At 37.2% G+C, this 23,253-nt stretch overlaps 1 protein-coding gene across 5 annotated transcripts in view; it reads right to left on the bottom strand.

The window, feature by feature from the left end:
* The window catches only part of PINX1 (PIN2 (TERF1) interacting telomerase inhibitor 1), a 36,107-nt gene extending 14,616 nt beyond the window's left edge, over positions 1-21,491 (bottom strand). Inside the window, exons 1-7 of one of the 5 annotated variants that reach the window (XM_087930034.1) lie at positions 21,457-21,491; positions 19,382-19,491; positions 18,580-18,672; positions 17,760-17,838; positions 16,885-16,977; positions 16,365-16,438; positions 4,250-5,557 (exon numbers count right to left, since the gene is read on the bottom strand). In XM_087930034.1, coding sequence (XP_087786160.1) covers positions 5,549-5,557; positions 16,365-16,438; positions 16,885-16,977; positions 17,760-17,838; positions 18,580-18,672; positions 19,382-19,491; positions 21,457-21,475 — 477 coding nt within the window. In that variant the 5' untranslated portion in view covers positions 21,476-21,491 and the 3' untranslated portion in view covers positions 4,250-5,548. Of the gene's footprint in view, positions 1-4,249; positions 5,558-16,364; positions 16,439-16,884; positions 16,978-17,759; positions 17,839-18,579; positions 18,673-19,381; positions 19,492-21,028; positions 21,373-21,409 lie in introns of those variants that run through there. The other 4 variants (XM_087930026.1, XM_026715915.2, XM_026715916.2 and 1 more) reach the window with 4 other exon arrangements.
* Between the last annotated feature and the right edge of the window lie 1,762 nt (positions 21,492-23,253).

Below are 23,253 nucleotides of genomic sequence, written 5' to 3' on the forward strand. Positions count from 1 at the left end.
AACTCTTAAAAAAATATGAGAGAGAGAGAGACTACAATAACAGCCCCCAACCTTTTGGTGCCAGGGACTGGTTCCGTGGAATTTGATTTTTCTGTGGACCCGTGTGTGTGTGTGTGTGTGTGTGTGTGTGTGTCTATGGTTTCACATGCTGCCTGGATCCCGTACATGTGTGGAGGGGGCTTCACTTGCTTCTGTGGCCTTGTTCCTAGTGAGCCGCAGACTAGCGTACAAGACATATTGCAATAATAGGTAACATTGGACTAGACATAACCATTGTTTTATTGAACAGCAACTTTGTGGTTACAAATTGCTTGATCCGTGAATTTATAATATCCACTGATATATTATGATATCCCAACATTAGCACAATGCTGGAAAAACTCATACACAAAGGTCCAGAAGCTGACTTATACATCATTTAATATTGCCAATTTTCTATTTTTGATTGTCCATTCATGAGCTGCACTGGTGTGTTACCGAGTGTCCATCAATTATATATGTAATACATGAAATTTAACTACCTGTTCCTATATAATATGCTGATTTAGAAATAAGGCCCTCTGAAGTTAACATGGATCATGCGTAACTTAAGATATGATTATTTTTTTTGCACCCCATACAGCCATTCTTTCATAGGAACAAAGGGGCATGTCACAATTTAAAAGAAACGAGAAAAATATATTTTCTCTGCCTATGAAGAGAAATAAAGAATGCAAGACTGATTTTTCCCCCTGCAATGAATCCAATATGTTTATATCTAGATATTAAGAGACCAGGACAGGAAAGGTTTGGAACATCAGCCAAGAAAGAGTTTCAAAAAGAAGCCAGCCAATTTTTAAAGACATTCTTTGTAAGCAGTAGCAGCAGGAGTTAGCAAAACATTTGTCTCTGGGGAACTATAAAATAAACACAAGAGGGTGCAATTAGCCTGTGGCAGCCAAGCAAGTGTCTACGTCTATGTGCATATGTGGGAAAGTGCATAAACATGTGTCATAGTTATTCCCTTAATTGATGAAGAACATTTTTGACATCAGGCCCTGACAAAAAAATGGGGGAAGGGGGAAAAAGTTTCCCTCTCCCTAGCTCATTTATTGGGAATTAGTTTTTTTTTAAAAAGGCTTTCAGATATCAGCTAAAGATGAAATCTTAACTCTGAATTTCATACTAACACTATGCAAAGTCTATTTTTAAAACAGAGTCCAGAAAGAAAAACGCCCTCTTCCTTGTCCCCCACAAACATCCTTCAGTGAGCAAATGTGTGTTGGAAATACTACTCTCTCCACTCTCTTCTCTCTGAAAATCTCAGGCTTAACATTCAGGGTTTTTGATTTGACTCTGAAATTTTGGAAAGTAGGGCAGAAAATACTGAATCAGATGGGCCCATTTGTCTAAAGATCTTCCTTTATAAGAGGAAAAATTGCCACCAAATTCCCAAATTCTAATCAATGGCTCAAGATGACATGAGAATAGAGTTGCGGTATGAAAAATGTACCTGCTTATTAAACAAGCAGGTACATTTTCTTATACACTGAATATAGTTACTGCCACTGTTAAAAGATATTTGGCTTTCTTATTTGCTCCTTTCTACCCCAGATGGATTTATAAATGCTATGGTAAATTTAGTGCAGGGGGATAACAAATGCAAAATGTCAACCATGTTCAGAGCAGTTTACTTTAATCTATTTATTATAATTAAGTCAGAAATGAACTGACCTCCCTCTTCTTGGCCACTATTGAAAACATGTTACTGGATATTACACTGATCTAGTTAGGTAATTCTTTTTTTAAAAACAAACAGATTAACATGCTATCTGATGAAAAATACGACTATGATCCTCATTATGATGTGACAAAGAAACAAGTAAACAATAGGTAAAACCTCATAAGATCTTACATTTATCCCTCACGGGATTTTGACCATTTTAACCAAGTTTCGCTTTTTGATTTTTAAAAACTTTTTTTTTGTCCATGGCACATGAAATCAGCTATGGTGTCCACTGGTTAAAAAAAAATGTTGACACCCCCCCCCCCGTCAATGTAGTCTTCCTCGTAGGTGAAATTAAGAAAACCATGCTTAGAGGAGGAGTTGTATTTTTGCTCAAGTCCATTACTTCTCTTAACTTCGACTGCAAGATGTCTCCAGCACCAACCTTTTGGACTCCAGCACAACGGCCTTTCAAGTACAAGTTCAGCCTTTATTTCTGCCACAGTGGCCAGCTTAGTTTCATTCTTCATATCATTTCTTTTCTAAGTTTTAGCCTTTTACTTACCCCAAAGTAATAAAAAAAAACCCAAACTAACAGCTACAAACATCAAAGCCGTATTATTATCTCTCCCTTTTGAAATATGACAATATAAATCTCGGGCTGACAACTTAGGGAGATTTTTTTTAAAAAAAGAAATGCCTAGCGTCATACCAATTCCTATGCCTGGTGCTAATCTGGAAGAAAGGTGTCCAAAACATCTCATGAACCCAATTTATCCGAAGCAAGTTTCCTTCTTCATGCCCATTTAACGTGATGGGAAGGGGGAGGAAGGGGAGGCAAGGAGATCAATGCCAAGAAATAATTGACAGTGAAAAGTGTTGGAAGGTAGATTTTTTTCCCCTTCCACCAATGATTAATGTGAATTTTGTGTTTCTAACTACTTAGTCAAGAGAGCAGAGTAATGTGGCTTCCTTAAAAAAAAAACTTCTGGGCAATGCAACGATAGCAAAAAAGGGGAAAAAGTACGCTTGATCAGGCCCATAAATTATAAAGCATTAACACCCTACTGCCACCCGGATCTCCTGACGCATGAAAAGCGACAATCCACCTGGTACTTCCAAGTTTTGCGTAACTCACTTGGCGTAAGTTGAATTTTACCTTTGACATTTAATAGTCTGGTTCTTTCATTGTCCTTGGCCTTCTGGTATGACCAAAACCAATATTGACCAAGCCAAACTTAACCACATGTGTTGTAGAAACCTTCTGCGTGAAGTGAAGTGAAGTGAATAAATACAGCTGCTACATTTTCAAGTTATTTCGAAGACTACCATCAGCTAGCTGTTCCTGCCTTTGGAAGTTAGATGGCTTGTAGTGGGCTTTTCTTTCCAAGTTGCTTTGTATGGAGATGCAGCACACATCTCACCAAATACCACCAGTCAATTTTGACAGTTAATCAAATATTTCAATCCAGGCTCTTTCTGGTCCAGATATTCACTATTTCACAACATTGTTTTTCTATATATTTTACTGCAATCTTCCCCTGGTACCATTTAGATATGCTGAATAAGACCTCTAAAATTTTCAATGTAGTCGTGTAAGCTGGGAACTAAGAATTTTAATTCAGCACATAAGTATATTGCATATTTCTTGATTTAGATTTAGGCTTGAATAAAATATCACAGTATTTCACTGGGAAATGGCAATTATTTTTACACCTGAATTTAAAGTACTTTTTTTTCTTAAATCTCCTTTCCTCATACTATGAAGAGAGGGGAAGGGAAAATTATTTTGCTACCTGCGAGAGTTGATTAGAGAAGCCTGAGCTGCAATGAATACATTTCATAGAGTCAACAGCTCAAATGATGCATTAAGTACAAACTGTCAGAACTGGAGCTGCTACTTCACTTTACAAGCAGTAACTGATTTGCACAGGCTAATTCCACTCCTTTACCTGATCTCTGACCGCAGCTTCCTGAGACACAAAAATCTACTTTGAAATTCTTCTCACTCTGACATACCCAGCTTAGCATTCTTCAAATAGAACCAGCTTCCCCCAACAATGATTTTTTTTTTTAAAAAAAAGATTGTATCTTTCTTGTCCCCTACATTTCTGACTTTTAGGGGGATTCCCACATCCATTCTTTTCTGAAGGAAACCTACAGTACCTGTTTGTGAAGTGCTTCATGTTTCAGAAAATTCTGAGACACATTACTTTGTGGGCCGGCCTCCCTATATCATAAGAATTGGGAAGGTGACCTCCAAAGCAGATGGTCAGGAACTAAGGGCAGATCTTCTGGGTGAGTCATGAGGCTTCAAAATAATCTGATTCTCAAGGTTTTGAAAGAACAAGGTGTTTTTTAAAAGAACTTTCTAGGCATTGTGCAAACTTGGGAACAGGCAGTTCTTTTCAGTCTGATCTGCTGGTAGGTTATAGGAATCCTTCCTAGATATGGTAGCAATACAGGAGGAGAGAGGATCATAAAGGTAGAATGCTATCTTCTGTTTTTGAGAATTCCAAAGCTTTTAAAAAGTGAGCAGGAATGTGTTTTGCCTCAGAAACACTTTATACACTGATTTCCAGCTCTTGTTTGACATTATTAACATAAAAATTATGGAGCCAACATTGTCTCAGTTTATTTCTGACAGACACTAGTGAGAGATGAACCACTAGTGAATTCACCATTGAATTCACAGTAACTCAACCTATCTAGAACAAGAAAACAATGGAAATAGGCAGGGAGAATCAAAACTCAGCCGGTCAGTCTGATAAAAGTAGCCCAGTCCTCTTTGTACGTGCATTGTGACGTAGCATGCACAGCCAAAAGGGGTGGAGTTTGTGGCATCGCATAGTTTTTATTGGTTTGATCAAAGCCAAGAAAGCTATGGACAACCAAAGAGATCAAGGGAGATTAACAGGTGAAAACAGAGCTTGTTTTATTTTGTGGCAATTCAACACTCTATTTCTACTTGTATTTCAGCATTTTTGCGCTCCACCAAAAATTTCCTGGTTTACCATTCAGTTTTAGCAGCACAAACCTCTGGGTGCTTTGGGAACCATACATAAGGAGAGAAAGGGCTATATGTAGGCTGTGGAGATAATTGCTTCTCTCTTTGCCAAAATAGTAATAGTAATTGGCTGCCTTTGACCTCGTCTTTCTGTATGCATTGACTTGGGCTGATTATTGTAATTTATTTCCAAAGCCATAGAAGAAATTACTACCTGAGAACCTCTTGAAATGGAAATACTAAGAACTGAATCTGGAACTTTCTATCAATCAATCAGAACAGAGCTGGAAGGGACCTTCAAGGTCTTCTGGTCCAATCCCCTTGTCAGGGTTCCAAGTAACATTAACATTTTCACTTTTAATTAGGTGAAAACTGTGCGAATATTCAGAGTCGGTTTTCATCAGCCTGTGCCAATATGACATATCCAATAAACCTACCCTTTGAGGAAATTGCCTGGCTCAGAATTTTGTTTACTATGGGCATGTTACTTGGAACCCTAACATTAAACCAAACTCTCTGATGTGTCAGCACTGAAGTCTCAAAATGGCCTCAGCTAAGCCAACTTCAGGGTTGACACCCCTGCTCAAGCAGGAGACTCTGTACAATTTCAGACAAGTGACTATCCAATCTCTTCTTAAAAACCTCCTGTGAGGAAGTGTCCACAACTTCTGATGGCAAGCTGTTCCACTGGAACAGCTTCTACATGAGAAGCATTAATTTCTTCATTGAACTTTGGCACTTCCTACTTTATTGTTTTAAGATGACATGTCTGTGGAGATTCTGTGGAGATTCTGAGTCATTTAGGAAGACTACTGAGCTTCAATCAGTTTTCAGTTTCAGAAGCCCTAGGAAAAGAATGTAGAAAACATAGTGTTTAACCACAAAAAAAGAGTAAAGATTATTATTCTGAATACGAAGAAAAGTCATCCTGTATGTGATTAAAATTATTTCTAGATTATATGAAAAATTATTGCTGTAGGACAGCAGTAAAAATAGGCTTGAAAATAGAAAGCCATAGCACTCAGATCAGTTTCTCTCAAATCTGATACTCTTCAATAAATATTTTGGGCCTACAACATGCTGGTTGAGAATTGTGGGTTGTGGTAATTCCATTTCATCAGATTGGGGAAGATAACCTCAGTTTATTGCCTGCCTTTCCAGCTTAGATAAAATGCAACTTTGGCTTGTTTAAACTACAGCTTGAAATGGAGATCAATGGTTTGTTGCAAGGGATCAGATATTGCACTGCAGTATTACCTGGATAAAGTCTTTAAGCAGTAGGTGGTAGTTGACTGCTGCAGCTTTCCTAATGAACTCATTAAGGGTTCACTGAAAATGCTTATGCCCTCTCTTGCCTCACCTGCAAATTTGATTTACCTGTACTCAATGTGGAAGGGGGATTTGTATTCTAAAGAGAAGGCATAAACTCCCATAGATGCCTCTCAGTTACTTAAACACAGCTATTAAGGTGCAACCCTTGTAGTTGGGGTGGCTCAATTCATGATAAAGGAACTGCTTTATTAAAAATGAATGAAACAGCTTTTCCTTCTTCCTGCCCTACTTTTTATTTGTGTTTTTTTTTGATACATGAACTTCATTAGAAACAAGAGATAGAAAATTATGTAATGGAATTATGTAAAGGATCAGCATGCTTTTTCTTATGTCAGGAGTATATGTAGATATTGATCAAACTTTGTCCTGGGACACCTCAAAAGCACCTAAGCCCCTTTCATTTGGGAGACCAGCAGAAGCTTACCTCTGCATAAATTTCACGAGAAATATAATGATGGTTATGTCTTCTAATGGTCAGAGTTGGACAGGAGCTGATTTTTAAAACTTTATTTTTTACTGACTTACTGGTGATTCTTTTACATAGTGTTTCTCCCCTATAAACAATGGGATTGGGAAAGCTAACATATAGAGCTTCATAGAGGTAGCCACTGGTATTTAGTCACACAGGCCTCTATACTTTGGCTCCATCATCTATAAATTTAAAACTTCCCAAACTAAAAAAATGACTTCTTATTTAGGTTTTCTGATTCTCACTGCTTAGCAAGCTGTTAACTATTGCTCAGGAGTAAGACAACACTTTGGAACATGCTTAGGAAAGTTTTCGTTGTGCTGAACTGGGCCCTGATATGGTAAGCAACCCTGGAGACAGTTTAGGGAATCAGGTCCCATTAAGAATCTGACAGCAACTCTCTAGTCATTTCCACAATGGAAGGGTTTCCTCTTCTCCATACTTTTCACTGTGTCCCCCAAATACTATAAAAAGCAGAGCCAGCAGAATTTTAAAAGAAAAAAAGAAAAACAAAACAAAACAAGAGGAATGGAGAAAATTGTAGAAAACAAGTAATCCTGCTTTCAGCCAAAGTACAGTTAAAAAATGACTTAAGTTTTCTTGATATATGAATTTGCAGAGAGACCATTTATCAACACGGCTGTTTACCTCCACAGCAGAGTCCCTCAAGCCGAAGAGTCGTGTCATTCCCCTTTGACTGATTAATTAGCCAATCAGGGGACATTTTTCACTGTGAGGCATGATGGGTTATCCCAGCTAATGTTCGGTCTCTAATGGCGACACATTAAAGCTAACTCGGCTCTTTTAGCCTATCGAAGTGACCGAATGAGAAGGCCAGATAATAAATCAAAACCCAATTTCCTCTCCACTCTTGGTATTGCACTGGGCCCTAACAAATCCCCCAAGGAATCAATGACTAGAGAAGAGATTCTTCACCAATGAAGAAATTGGCAGGGAAGGGTGAAACTGCAAATCCTATCATAGTGCGCTATGCTTGATTCGGTGTGGTTGCCTTATCTCTGGCTTTTATTAATTTTATGATTTTTATATACACCCCCCCCACACACAACAAATTTGGTCACGTGCACCCATAAAGGAGGCAATTGAGCAACAATTGCCATTTACAGTATCATCTATTTATTCAGATATACCAAAAAGTGTCTATCCTAAACATATCCTCAATATATTGTAGAATGATTGTGGACATTGAAAAACACACCGCTGGAAAAGTTTACATACTACCAAAGTAAGGCAAGTTTAACTTTTTCCTCATCCATTTATATTAGCCTCCCCCAAACTAGGGCCATCTAAATGCATGAATATCAACTTCTGGAATTTTCAACAATGGCCCACCTGGCTAGGGAACTGAGATTGAATCCATACGCTGAGAGGGTCTTTCGGGTTTAAGAACACTGACTTGCATTATGTGAGGAATGCAGAATTTTCCAATTATGGAATGATTTCTCCAGAAATGATTTCTCTGGTCCTTAAGTCAATCTCATTTTTGCAGTTATCAGTCTTTACTATCAATTTTTTTTAATATTCCCAGAAAATCCTTTGATCTGAACATTTTACTCTTGTGTTATCTAATTTCTTTTGTGACTTTTGATATGTAATTTACAGATTATATTGTTTTCATTGTTTCATTTGCTTAGAAAATCATTCTAAAAAGCTGTTTTTACCCATCAATTAACTTTTCTGAAAGATAGTAATATAAATCCAGAACTTAATATGTAAAGAGCTTCCAAGACCAGCTATGATCAAACAGGCTACAAACAGATGTCCCATTTCCCATTCACATCCTGTAAGTTCTTACTTCAAGGTCTTTAAATACTTTTCACAAATACTTTGCTGTGGCATACACCATGCTCTCCAGAATGGGAAGCTGATCTGTAGATGATTATTTGATGGACAAATGTCCCCCTTAACAGCTCAGGTTATTTGACCAGCCACTGTCTATTTTGACTTATATTAGATTTCTAGCATCTCAAGTACAGAATTTGATTATTTCTTTTTTTAAAAGTTGGAACTACCAGGCTTTTAACTGAGCTCTCTCTCCTTGTAAAGTCATTGCATACTAGGTATGGGCAGAGCTCAGGCTGCTGGAATTCTTAGTTTTTAATAAGTGGCTTTGGAGCCACTAAAAATATCAGGTGCAAAAAATGGATGAGAGATAGGCATAAACTTAGAAAAATCAGGGAAAAGAATGCCTTTGAGTAAATTGTTAACTTGAAGAATTGTTTCCAGCATCATTTTAATAGTTTTAGAGACTAGAAATTTTTGTGGCTGTTTTTTTTTACAAACTGATCTACTGTAAATGATAAAATGACTTTTCAGTAAATCCTGATCTATCTTCTTCTGTCCACTCCTGTTCTATTGACTTAGGTCAGTCACATAAGGCCCTTTTAGCTTATCCAATATTCTGCAGCTAACCAGGGAAAAAAAGAACTTTCTTGTAAGATTAAATGAGCAATGGGTGAAACTGCCAGCTCTGTTTTAAGTCTTAAACAAGCAGCTCACTCCTTCATTCAATTTATTGGAACATCAGGAAATGTGCATATCAGGAAAGGGAAACTTTGACCAGAAAAATGTGTTAGTAATCAGGAAACTGTCTTAAGAGAGTAGCATCACCCAGAAGGATTGTAATCTGCCATGACCAAATAAGGGAAGGGATCGGAAGATGGAGGTGTCACTTTTCCAACCTCTAATATTTTGAACCTATGTCTGAAAGGAAGTTTCTTACTAATCAAGACAGCCCATAATCCGTATGTAGATGCACATAATGAACTTTTCTGATTCAAGTTGGGACACCATGATTTTTTCATCATTCTTCCGAATGCATGCTCCCATCCCCATTAAAATGAAACCAGACTGTATGTTACTTTCAGGAGCATATTCCTTAAACTTTTAATGAGAAACACAGCTGGAGAAGGAAATGCAAAGGAGAGTGTGCATGTGTTATCCAGAGTGTGTAATCACATAGGAACCCACAGAATGTTCTTTTTGTATCTTACAACAAAAAGGTTTAAAAACATGCATAGGAAGAAACTATTTAGCCCATTTTGTGTTCTGAAATTAAAAGACAAAACATATACAGGAGTGAAAAGTGATTAAATTAGTTTGATTCAGGCACTTGATAAATGCAGATGTTTCTCTGAATGTGCTAGAATTTCCAATCTTTTTTAATGATAAAAGAAATAAAGCACTAGCTGATCTATGGAATAGAAGCAGCCTTGGGGATTGATACAATCCTTCCTAAATGATCTCTTTTACCCTCACAGATCTAAGCGGCTCCTCTGATTATTACTTAGCTGAGTACAATGAAACAGAGAGGAAGAGAATTGCAATCCATGTGGAGGAAATTAGAAGAGATATGGATTAGAGAGAGACAGTTTGGTGTAGTGGTTAAAATAACTGGGCTTGAAAGAAATTGGAAGATAGTGAATTTGAATTTTGTCTTAAGGCATGAATCAAAGTAGGTGACTTTGGACCAGACACTATCTCTTAGCCCTAGGATAAGGCAATGGCAAACCATATCTGAAAAATATTGGCCAGAAAGTATTCAGTTTAAATACCGAATAAAGAACTTCAGGATTCTTCACCTGTATCAGTGAAGGCTTGCTTTTCTTCTATGTCATCCACATTGAATAATTGGTTTGCACAGTGATTAAAAGGGATTATTAGTGGCTGATTTTAAGAAACAAACATTCCACTACCTAAAAGATCAAATTATGATCTTTTAGCTACTGAAAAAACAAAAATAAAAAGGTTATTTGACTGAAAAGATTGTGTAATTATAGGTCAATCCCCAAAATTTAGTTTCTTGAAAAAGTGATTAAAAAGATGGTGGCCTTGCAGGTTCAGAGAGAGCCAGGATAAAGTGCTGAGTTTGGCTTGTCTGATGGTTGACTTATGCTAGAAAATGGATAGTAGAAATGCAGCCTACTAATTTTCCTAAATCTGAAGATGGTTAATGGACAGGGCACCATCTCCTCCCTGTTGCATCTTGCGCCCTTCCTTCCCATCTTTCTTAATTTTAAATTAATTTTAGTGTTATTATTTATTGTTTTAATGTTTTGTATTATAGCTTCTATTGATTGTAAGCTGCCTAGAGTCACCTCTAGGCAAGATGGACTTGCATACAAGTTTAATAAATAAATTAAGCACATGGCCACTTTTCATGTAACTGACTATAATACCATTCCAACTAAAACTAGACATTCAGGCAGACTTTTGCAATAGTTCCAGAAGCTTGGCCTTAAAGATTATCGTTTTGCACTTAAGGTATCACAAAGAGATCAGATTTTGTCTCCTGTGCTATACAGCATTTTAAGGAGACTGCTGGGGATGGTACTTAGAATTTTATAATGAGGTGCCATCGATATGCTAATAAAGTCCAGCTTCAACTTGGGAGTTGTTTTCAAACCCCAGAAAAACAATTATTATATTTAAATTATATTAAATTCAAATTTAAATAGAGGAAGAAATATAAAATTAGATCCAGAAAAGACATAAATGCTATTTGTCACTAGGAAATAAGCAGTATGCTTTGTACAGAGTTGTGCTCACTCTGAAAGTGCAGGTTCACAGTCTATGCATACTTCTTCACCCCTATTGCCACTGCAGATTTGCAGATGGCATGATGAGGAATAATTTTACATAATTATGCCTACAGTGCCAGCGGTGACCTTTCCTTAACTGCTCAGGGTGTGTGACAGTTATTCATGCTTTGACAACATCTTGTATTTATGTACATGCATTTAGTCCAGAAGCAATAACTGGTGAAAATGTAGCATTCTGTTTGCTAACTCACCCAAATTACAAGGAATGCGTGAAGGAGGATGGGTATTTTACACATAGTCTCTACTAAAAAAAAATCCATGCAGGAAATGTTGCTTGATGAAAAGAGTTAATGACTACTATTCTCCATGACTTTTCTGCCTGTCATTTCTGTTGATCACAGTTTATTATAGATTATAGAACCACAAGAGAGAAGAACTGCAGCCCATTGCTGGAATTCCAGTTGGAAACTGCACCAACCCCAAAACTCAGTTATTCATGATGTACTGAAAAGGTGAAACAGCTTAAAGCAGGGGTGTCAAACTCGCATCATATGATGTATCGGGACTTTTTTCCCCTTCGCTAAACCTGGCATGGGTGTGGCCAGCATGTGATGCATCTGGCCTGTGGGCCAGGAGTTTGACAGCCCTGGCTTAAAGCGAGAGAGAAAGCACAAGAAACCAAAATAAGCTTCTATTTTCACCTATCTCTTAAAATGACCTTAACTAGGATGTTACAGGTGGTTCTTCGGCCTTACAGGGAAATAGAACCTTCCATCTGCTGAAGAAAGCCCCAAAGTAATCTTTTCATGCTAACAAAGTGAGGCTGACTTACTGATCGGGAATCTTTTTCTATTCTGCACTAGTGGCTATTCAAAACTGACCTTCTAGTTTCCAAGGTAGCTCAGTCATGTTTCAGCTTGTGACCTGGGTGGTGCTGAAGTATATTCCAGGCATGGCCGCAAGAGACAAGCGAAGGGTTCTTGAAAAATTACACTAAATGGGACTTTTTAAAATATTACTTTCATTCTTCTAGCTGTAGTTCATGTACACTTGACATGATCACAGCTTTCCTGTTTTTAAGCTACTGCTATTTTTAACACTATGAGCATAAATATTGTTCTAATGATTAAATAAGTACCATTACAGTAATGACAATAAATTATGGGGAATCATTTTTCCTTACAGTTTAAATGTTATAGTTTGCTGCCAATAAAATGCCATTTCATAAGTTATAAGTAAACAAAACAAAAACAAAAAATGGAAAAACAAAGCTTGCACTGATTGCCAAGCAATTATTGGGTGCAATTTAAGGTACAGATATTGAAGTTTAACTTAGGGTTTAACCACCCAAGGAACTATCTCTTCCATTATGAATCTGCCTCACCAAAATCTGTAGAAGAGCCCTTTCTAAACATGCTTTCACTGTCCAATATTTGCTTACATGGCAGATGTGAGAAGACTTTCTCTTTTATTACTCCCAAGCTGGAATACATACATCCTAAGGATGTTCTGAATCACCACTCTTCCTTTAAAAAGTCTAAAAAGATGTATCTCTTTTAATTGACATTTATTATAATTTTAGGTTTTTTAAATAGAATCCTAGTTGGGATAATTTAGGTCTGTGAGTTCAATCTATTTTCAGTGTAAGAACCCATATTAAAGTATACCAGCAGATGGTTGTTTAATCTCTGATTGAATACGTCCAATGAAAGGGAGTCTAATATCTAATATTGGGGATGTTTTCTTAACATTCATTTGGAATCTGCCTTCTTCTAACTTAAATCTGCATCTGCTCGTTAGTATAAGAGAGAATATGCTGTCATTTTCGGTGTGACATCGTTTTCAGTATATCTGAAAAATACTTAATATCCAGCCCTCCATTCTAATTTCTCAAGGTTAAACATATTCAGTTCTATTTTTCTTCACAGAATTTAGTTTTTAGTCGTCCCATCAGCCTTATCGCTCTTTTCTGATCCTGTTTAAATTTTTCTGAATGCTTAAATCAAACCATACATAGTATTTGACTATGAAGTAGAATAATTACTCCGTAAAGTTATACTTCAACTGATGCAGCTAAAAATTGTATTTGTCTTTTTTTGCACTTGCCCCACGCTGCTGGCTAATATTGTTTGCAGGCAATTATTTCCCCCCCCTTAATTACAAATGCCCCCCCATGCCCCATTTTGTCCCGTTTCCCTCCTGTTGGTCCACAGAGGTGAACTATAACACTGATCTGGCCCTTGAAGAAATCCAGTTTGACACCTCTGTTCTAAGAGCGATACATTTATACAAGATGGGATATTCCTTTATTATAGTCACGATATATTATGTCTAATGCATTCCACATTTTTTAGAAAGTTAACAAATGAAAAATTAGAATAAATTAATTTTGCAAGATTTGTTCTTGACAAACTGAAACACGTATTTGGTAATACTATTTTGAATGTTTAATTTTTCCAATTATGTTATTCTCCAGAATGTTTCCAGGCATTGTGGCTGGACTGCTGCCCTGTAGTTCATGGATCTTCCCCCAACTATTTCTTTTTAAAGACAGGGATATTTGTTCACTTTTAATCACTGAGCTTTCAGTAGTTCTCCAGAATTTGAATAATTTAGTTGAGAACTTCTGCTCAGTCCAATAAAAAAGTAAACACCTGAGCAATTACCCTATTAGTGAAAATGTTTCTTGGTGCAAGTCTAACCAGTAACTCCAATTGCTTCGCAATCTCCCTGAGAAAAAATGTGAACAATCTGAATATAAAAATATTAATATTTTGCTGTGGTTTGCATATAGCAAGGACATCAAGGATGACAGAAACCCCGCCCCAACTCCTAAATAGTTACAAAACACACTGTTGCTCAGCCTTTGTTGTAAAGCAAATAAGTTTTGCAGTAAGTCAAAAAAAGTGGGAGAGTTTATCTCATGTAAGAGAAGAAATGTACATTCTTCTACCATTGGAGATTTAGTTGGAGGTTGACAGAAGAACATGAATATTTGCCTCCACTGGGGGAAAAAAAAAAGAGTCAGGCTCAGAGGTTTCATTTTAGAGGATCTGCAATGCAGGAAGTAAGTAAGGTTAAGATATAAAAATATCATTATTGGCAAGCTTATCTCATTTTTTTAAGGGAAGCTGTGCTAATTCAATGTATCTAGAGGGCAAAAGGTAGAAAGGATCATGCTTGACAGAGGCACCTCCTTTAGGAAGTTAGAGAAAACCTATTCTCATTTGCTGGCATTTCTTTTTTTTAAAAAAAGAGTTCACTTAAAGTGCTGGCTAAATATGTCTGAATCTCAATGGAACTGAAAAGCAATCATGGAGTTTTTGGTACTTTGTAACCATATGCAAAGAGAAAAGATACAGTGGAGCTTCTTGAGGACATAAAACATTCAACAAACCAGAAATGACATCTCCTGAAATTAAATAGCAAGAAACAGGCGCTGAAAACCATATTAGCGAAGGAACATTCCTCACCTGATCCACCTGGCTTAGATACTAAACTTGAAAATGTTGGCTGTGTTAATCTTTGATTGACAACAGAACTCTAAGCCTTGATGAACACCAGGACTCTTCCTATCAGGCAGGAAGAGATACAAAGATGTTCTCATCCAGCATTTCCTGTTCTTTTAATCTTTTAAACATTCATATATGCCAAGATTTTAAAATCAAGGGTGTGTGTTTAGTGCCAATCTTCCAAAGAATACAAATCTTCAATCACATCCTAAGGACATACCAAGAGCTCATGGGTACTGTCTAATACCACGTTTTATTATTTCCAATCAATCCCACATACCAGACTAGATAAAAAAGAGCTTTTTGCGTGTCTACATAACAAAGACAACTTGAAATACAGTTTTTGAATCAAATAAGCTTCCCTATCACAATATAATACCAGCTTCCAAGACGTAAAACAAGAACCCAGAAGGCAGTCTGGGAGTAGGCAGACTATTTATATGATGATTGAAATGATCAAATAATATTTTTTAAAAAAAAATAATTTGCTTTCCTCAATTATTCCAAAGCAGCCTCTGGCTATCTTACAAGCAGAAAAAGAGCTAGAATAGCTATAACCAAAGGAATATTTAGTTTCATATTCAATTTCTCACAGACTCCACACATTTATTTTTGGCAGAAGTTTCTGAAGGTAACCATCCTTTCCAACCTTTTATACCTACCAGAAAGTAGAGTGGAGACCTTAAAATTTGAGGCTCGTTAGAAGTTTCATATTAAACTAGAGGCAAAAGAAAATAATGCTCTTTCACATGTTACTAGATTTCATTCCCCATCATTCCTGGCTCGAGCTGAATGGAAATTATGGGTGCTAGATATTTGGAAGGCTGCAATTTCCTTATATTTTCCAGGATTTATATTTTTCACAAAGACATCTGTTCTGGAACAAATACTCAACAAATAAGTAGATAAAACATGAGGATTTACAAATTGCCTACTTTCTAATTTTGTCTGTTGACACTTTTCATAGCTGAATGTAATCACCTTATCCCAAGTATTGATTCATACTAGTTCCTCAGCAAATTATGGTTTCCAAAGTCCACCATCACGGAAATATCATCTGCATTTCCAGAGAATTTACATTATTCCCCAACTGCATGGACATGATTTTCAATCAACAGGTTATGAACTATGGTATTTCTTGTGAAATGCACCATGTTGTACAAGATTGGTTTACAGGAATAGAAAACAGTTTAGCTGAAACCTATGCTTCCTAAGTTTTTTTTAATGACACAAAATGTGGAGTGCTGTGCCTAGCCTTTTATAATGTTTTATAAATGGGAACTAATAATCGACTTGCAAGTAGCTCAATGATGGTGAACCCATGATATGGCACAATATTTCAGGTGATGTGCCAGCATTTCCCAATATTCAACAACTATTCACAAAAGCACACCTTGTTCTTATATGATTTTCAGAGCCTGCGGAGGCTGTGTGGAGTGTGGTCTTGCACAGCCTCTAGAAGTTATGAGAGGACCGTGCTCTTGTGAAGCCTCCAGGCTCTCTCAAAATCACAAAAGAATGGATGTCCTCTTCAAAGGCTCCCCCCACCCCCCCAAAAAAAAAAAAACCTGCAGAGGCTGTGGAAGAGCATTCTCTGAAACCATTTCAAGACTGAAGACTTTGTGTGACCTGGAGCTGCCCTGGGTAGGACGCAGCAATGTATATAATTCTCAAAAGATGCACAGCAGAAGAGAAGTATTTTTAAATGATTAGAATAAATCACTCTTTAAAGCATACTGCCCAATGCAAATCTACAATTTCAAGTAAAGTTACTTGCTTGCATTTTTTTGACTTTGCGTTTCCCAAAAATACAGGATAGGTCATCTTCGCTTCGTGAAGAGAGATCTTTTCCTGGATAAAATTACAGATAAAACAACAAAACAGTTTATTGCTTTCCTACAGAATAAAGTTAGATCAATGCTCTTGAAGAAGAAAATTTAAATTTCTCTTTACACACTTTTAAAACATTTCATTCATTTTAATGAGGCTTAAACCAGAAAAAATATCCTAAACTTATTGTTTTTGGAGGACACACTGAAAACTTGCTTCCTTTAAGTAAAAGCTGCAATGTGCATCAAAAACCAACTGCATTCACACAGGTACCAACACACGTCTAAGGTTCAAATTTAATCCTTTCCGTGCTACACATTCTCCATCAAATACTCTAACTCTCAACAATATTCTGGTATATTTAAACAGATTTTTCCCCCGGTGTCGTTACTGTACTGATCACATTAGAAACATTTTAATGGTTTGTTTTTTCATAACAGGTTTCATTTAGTTTCATTTGAATTTACCTTTGGTAAATTTCACATAGTGAACTCGTTTTTTAGAGATCTTGGATTTTTCCTCGAGGTTAAAAGTTTTCTTTCTATTTTTGCAAGTGGATTCTAGAATACAAACAGAAAATGCAATTACATGAGGCCAAAATCTACAATCCCCCTGACATAATAAATTCCAATGTAGAACATCCCCTTGGTATTTGTTTTCCCAGTGCATCTTTTACTGATTCTTACAATAGCGATAGCTTGCTCCCTGCTTCTACTCTTAAAGTGTTGTTCTTCCCTGAGTTTCTCAAGTTATGAAAGCCTTGCCTTCAAGTTCCAGCAGTGGATAACTTGTGTAAGAGATTTGTGTTCTTCTTGGCCCTGTTGCTAATCAGCCAGAGAATGGACAATTCAGTTTTTGCTTTGGATCACTATAAACAGGAAGAACATGTACTTAAGAATGGCAGCTTTTTCTGTGTCTGTCATGATGTGAGATGTTCTTTCAGGCATCTTCAGAAATGTGTGTGTGAATGGACACTAAGATCCAAAGGCAATTCAAATGTCAAAGGCCAAGTTCAGATGCAAAGTGACCTTGATGATAAAGAAGGTCTGCATCAAGATGAGAATCTCAAAATGATCATTCCTCCAGACTACAAGCAACTATAAGCATCACTCTTTTGGTAAAACTATCAGTAGGATGTGAGAGTAATGCCTCCGCATCCAAAGTTCATAACCTCAACCCCACAAAATTCTAATGTTCGGCAAGTTTGAGTGGGTAGGAGGCGGCTTTGATTTCAAAGGCTTGTTCTCAAACAGCAATAGTGACCTCATGTGGCCAACATACTGAATGTAATTCTATATTAAGATTTTCAATACCAGTTACCCTCAAAGTTGAATCTTGTTACCTCGGTCATCTTGTGTATAAGAGTTATTCAACTCTGCCAAAAGCTGATTGAAATCATCTTGGTGAGCAATCCAGTTGTCCTGCACCCAACACACAAACCAAATGATTACAATCTAAACTGATCAGGAATGAGGGAAAGATGACAAAAAGGGCAATAATTAAATTAAAAACTAAAAATTATTAGCATGACCATCGTTGCCTCTTCCATGTTCTACTGATTCAAATTCAGACCCCAAATCAGTTGTCATAAATCTGAGTTTGGTATACAAACCATGATCTATACTCCCAAATGCACAAGCAGAAGGAGTCATGATTCAAAGCTGCTCTAATTTGTGGTTCACTACATTCTACACATCCTTGATGTGATATAGCAGCCTCCAGAAGCTTTGGGGTTTAGCAATTCAGAGAAACTAAGAATAGCAGTTGGAACTAAAGCTTGCAATGCTGATCTGATGGCTAACTGTGAGCTATATTTATAATTTTATACATCATACAAATTGTAGCACTTCCATTTCAACGTTGGTTTAATATGTGAACTGAACATTTTGCACTAAAATTATCAACATTCTAAATCATTATAAGCAGCCAACTAATTCAGTCCCATATGAAAATGTTTATGTCAAACCAAACAAAAATGCATTGTAGTTACTTTTTGTGTCTTTCCAAATCAAATTAACTTTATATCAGCTAAGTTTATAGACTTAACAGTAATTCTATTTCTGTAAAACTTAATTCAAATCCTGATTTATATGCATGGGTATATATGTGTAAGCACTTGAGCTACGAATCTGTGTAGTCTCAATTCTATTACCTCCACTTACCTCCTGGCTCACAGACGCTCCCAATCCCAATGTGTTATTCTTCACCTGAACCTTAATATGCTCTGTGCTGCCTTGTTCTTGAGCCCCAAGCCCCTAGTGGAAACAAATGACAAACAAATCTGTTTTTGAGAACTTCATTTGTTTTCAGCGTGCAGAAGAGGGTCAATTTTTCATTTTGTTGTCTTTTTTTAATCCATTTATTCTCAATAGGTTGAAATCATTAGAAAACAAAACATAACCCACACATACTCAAACAATTAGCAACCACAAACCAACCATTCATATTTGCAGAGAAAGGGAAGTGAGTCCCTGAGGTTGTGCCTTTTGTACGAGATGGAAGCTTTCTCTTATTAATCTGAAAACTCTTGCCGTATAACTTCTCAATGATTCTTGCAACAATGTGTCTAGAAGGTGCTTCTGCTTGCATCAGCTTTGCACTCATAAAGCAGCACAAATATAAGAATTGGACAACTTTCCTGTAATGAAAGTCCAAGTTTAGGCACATCTTCAAGATTTAACAATTGGATTTAGGATAGCTGCTTCAGGAAGATTATCCAGAATCCTTGTGCCAAGGGAAATCAGTTTGCACTAAACATCAGATTTTACTTGAAAAGTGATTTGTTCCACATTAAAGCAAGAAGCTCCTTGTTAGGAAGGCCAAGGAGGTATATGATCCCCATTTAATTTCTTATTCTGGCAATTTTTACAATGCTTACTTTATTTCATAAACATTTTATTCTCTAATTAACCTTGAAAATACTAAAGAAAACATAAACAACTATTTTCAACCATAGCAATTTACCTTGCCTTTTGACCATCCCATTTTTTCCAACATCTTCTGTCCAAATTTTGATTCATCTTTACTCCAAGCACTATTCCGGGGATCCACAGACCATTTCAGTTTGCGACGTGCTACAAGAGAAAATAAAGTAAAATCTAGTAATATTTTCAAAATGGAAATAGGAAGCCTTTCCTCTTCACAATTAGTGCTTCTCCTAACCAAACCACTTTTTCTGTGAAGATTTTTAAAGAACATTTTAGGGACTGAGTGCACAAGGCACTGGGAATCTCAACAGGATGCACTCAATTCTGTGAAGAGAAACCGATTATGAAATGGCTCCAAAAGATGCGTGAAAACAGGCTAACCAAGCCAGTAAATATGTCTCCTAATTTAGAGGATATTATAAACTCTTCCCAGAATATTCTATATTCACTTATAAGAGAGATACACTTACATGTTTCACCATAAATTATTTTAAAAATACTTATTTTCATGTTTGGATTATGTCCAAGTTTATTTACAAAGAAATGAAATGAAAGACAGCAATACATCTTTTTGTCAATGGCTAAGAAATATCCAATATTTTAAAATACCTGGCAGGACGATTAACAATTTTAAACATTTTACTGACAAATGCTTAATGAACTAATATCATATTCAAGTCTGCCATTTTGTAGTAATTTTGGGAATCTCTATGTTCACAAACATTCATTTGCAGCATTCCTTAAATCAGTTCAAAGAAAGAAAAAATGATGAAGAGACAGGAAATAGGAATTGCTGCTGATAAATAGTAATAATGGAAATGTATATTATAGTTCTGATCTCAAACCCAAATTCAGTATTAACAGCATTTGTATTGATTTATAAATGTATATGCTGTCTATCTCTTTATTGAGATGACATTAGGCATTTTACAAAATATAAAAAGATAATTTGGAAACAATTAAAATTACCAAGGATTAAATAGAAATTAAAAATAAAGAGGATGAATGGCATGGCATGGGGTGGGGTGTTTTTTGTACTGCATCAGCCACTCCCAGTGTAGGACCCCAGGCCAGCTTGAAGTGCCAGTGTTTAAGATTCTTCTTGAAGGCCAAAATGTTGGGCTGGATCTTATTTCCAGCAGCAGAAATTTCCAAAGGGTGGGAGGCACAGCAGAAAAACCTTTTCTCCTGGATGCCACCAGCCAAAATTTCTTGGCTGACGGAGTCTGTAGCAAGCCTCTTCTGCTGGAGTGAGTGGGATGGCCAATCTCATTGGGGTGAGGTGACTCCTCAGATACCTTGTTTGATTCCAGATATTGCACTGACTAATATTGCAGCACTGCCCATTTGTCTCTGATAAATCTGACATTATTTAATGTAAGTTTCTCCCCATATCCTCTTCTTTAATCCTCTCGAGGCACCTTCTATGGCTTCTCAAACTTACCCTTTTAAAATGGCTTTTTTTTTTTGGTACTTAGAAGCAAGTTATAATGGTAATGCTTCCCTCACCCACATCTCAATATTGTTTCTAACTCCTCTGATACCATTTGGGGGCAGCATAAGCACTTGAAGTGGCTTTAAAAATGATTTGCTTAAACGCATAGCACAGAAATCGACATTATGTTCTGTGGCTATGAAAATCTGAAGGGTTATTAAATGAAGCAAAGATGCAAATAACTGTCACCTAGTCGTCGTCCAGGCAGAAACTCTGCTTTAGATCTTCACAGAAGATAGAACAGGGTTGAAAGCGACCCTGGAGATCTTCTAGTCCAAACCCTCCCTCCCCTCACCGACTCGAGCAATCTTCAACTAGAACCAAACAAAGATTTGGAGATCGAATGCTTCTGAAATCTAGAGGAAGGAAAATAAATATGAAGCAGCAGCTACTCCCATGCTTCGCTTATGGGCATAATATATCTAATCGTCCCATATTGGAAGGATGATCCTGGCTGGATAAAGATTTAAATCTCATTTTATCATAGTTCCTCTACTCAAATCACAGGCTTCTCATAACGATGACTGGCGTATACGAAGAGGGGGGGGGATTGTCAGCCCCCCCCCTTACCTCGCGCTATTTTCTACCAGCTCCGTTTCAACCGGCTTTTTACTCACGTTCCGCCAGCATCGCCATCTTGCGGGAAAAGAAGGGACCTTTCACAACATCGGGCGCGCAACCACATCCGCGACTGCCGCTTTATAGGCGTCCAGCCTAAATGCCCGATAAAAGAAGGCGAAGAAAAGAAAAGCGAGATGACTTTTCGTATATAGATAATTAGGTAAATCCGAAGGAGTGGCCAAAAAACCCCCAAAGCGAATGTTTTTTTCCTTATTTGATTAGGCCGCGGAATAGATGATCTCAACCCAAGGATACGTTAAGATCTCTAATTCTCTCTGTTAGATGTTGGAGTTTCTTGCGGTGTTTGAACTTTTGGGGTGGGAAAGCAATTGTTTTGTAACATACAACCCATTTTTATCTATCGCAATTTTTATTCAGCCTTGTAATTGATATCGAAAGGCGCAACTTCCTTCCTGTTGTTGAAGTCCACGTTAAGGACAAGTCTGCTATTTGTCCCAAGCAAGAGAAGCTTTCGATCACTACCGTTTGTACATCCTTGAAATACCAATGCTTTCATAAAGTGTAATGAAAACTAATTATTAATATAATGCAATAAGACAACTAGCACAAATAAACTAGTCATGACAATTTTTTCCAGTCGACTTCTGTCAACTGCCAGGACAAGCCACTTTTTTGGGCAAGATTTCAGCAGATTGCCATTGAAAGAGAGTGACTAGTTTAAGGTCACCCAGTTGAATTTGTACCCAAAGTGGGACTAGAATTCATGGTTTTCTTCTTGTCCACTGCACCAACCTGGTTCTATTAATGAAAATTATAGCTTAGTAAGGGGATTTTTAAAAGTATTGATTACCAAAAAGCTGGTTAAATGGGAGTCACATTCACCTCCAGAGAAAGAATCCAATAGGTGAATCGGAGGCAAGGACAGACAGGAGAGCCACTCAGCTTGTGGGCAGGCTGCTATGAAGCTAGGCCAGAGCCTGCAGACTACTACAGGTTAGTCTTTGACTTATGACCACATTGAGCCCAAAATTTATATTGCTAAATGAGACAGTTGTTAAGTGAGTTTACCCGACTTACGACCTTTCTTGCCATAGTTGTTAAGTGAATCACTGCAGTTAAGTTCATTACAAAGATGTTAAGTGAATCTGACTTCTCCATTGACTGCTTTTCAGAAGGTTGCAAAAGGGGATCACACAACCTGGGACATTGCAATGGTCATAACTATCAGTTGCCAAGTGTCTGAATTTTGATCATGGGATGCTGCAACAGTTGTGAGTGTGAAAAATAGTCATGTCACTTTTTTCAATGCTGTTGTAACTTTAAATGGTCAGTAAATGAACTGTTGTAAGTCAGCTCGAGGTCCGTCTGTATTAGGAGTTGCTTTTAGCAGGCATAACGTTGCAAAACTCCACATGATCACTAGTTGGCAGCAAAGCACTATAGCAGTGTTTCTCAACCTTGGCAACTTTAAGATGAATGAACTTCAACTCCCAGAATTTCTCAGCCAGGGAACTGCTCTAGAATTTTTGCACTGTATTTGCAGCTTAGATGTAGTGCCCCTCTTGTCAGAAGTCAAAGACTAAAAAGCCTCTAGTCTGCTGGTACGATTTGTCCAAAAGACAGAGTGAAGGGGAAGTTCATTCAACCACTAACCCATGGCACTTTGAAAAAAATTCACAACAACCCCAAACCACAGTTTACCTACAAAACAGCCTTAGACATGTGAGATTCCAGGTCTTAACCAGCTTTTGCATCACTCAGATTTTTGCCTCCCAGTAATGTTTCTGCTATCCAGATCCACCTCACCCTTTTGATTAAATTGGATGCTTTTC

The sequence above is a fragment of the Pseudonaja textilis genome, chromosome 1 (genome assembly GCF_049901715.1).
Source record: "Pseudonaja textilis isolate UNSWEBS1 chromosome 1, rPseTex1.2, whole genome shotgun sequence".
Lineage (NCBI taxonomy): Eukaryota > Metazoa > Chordata > Lepidosauria > Squamata > Elapidae > Pseudonaja > Pseudonaja textilis.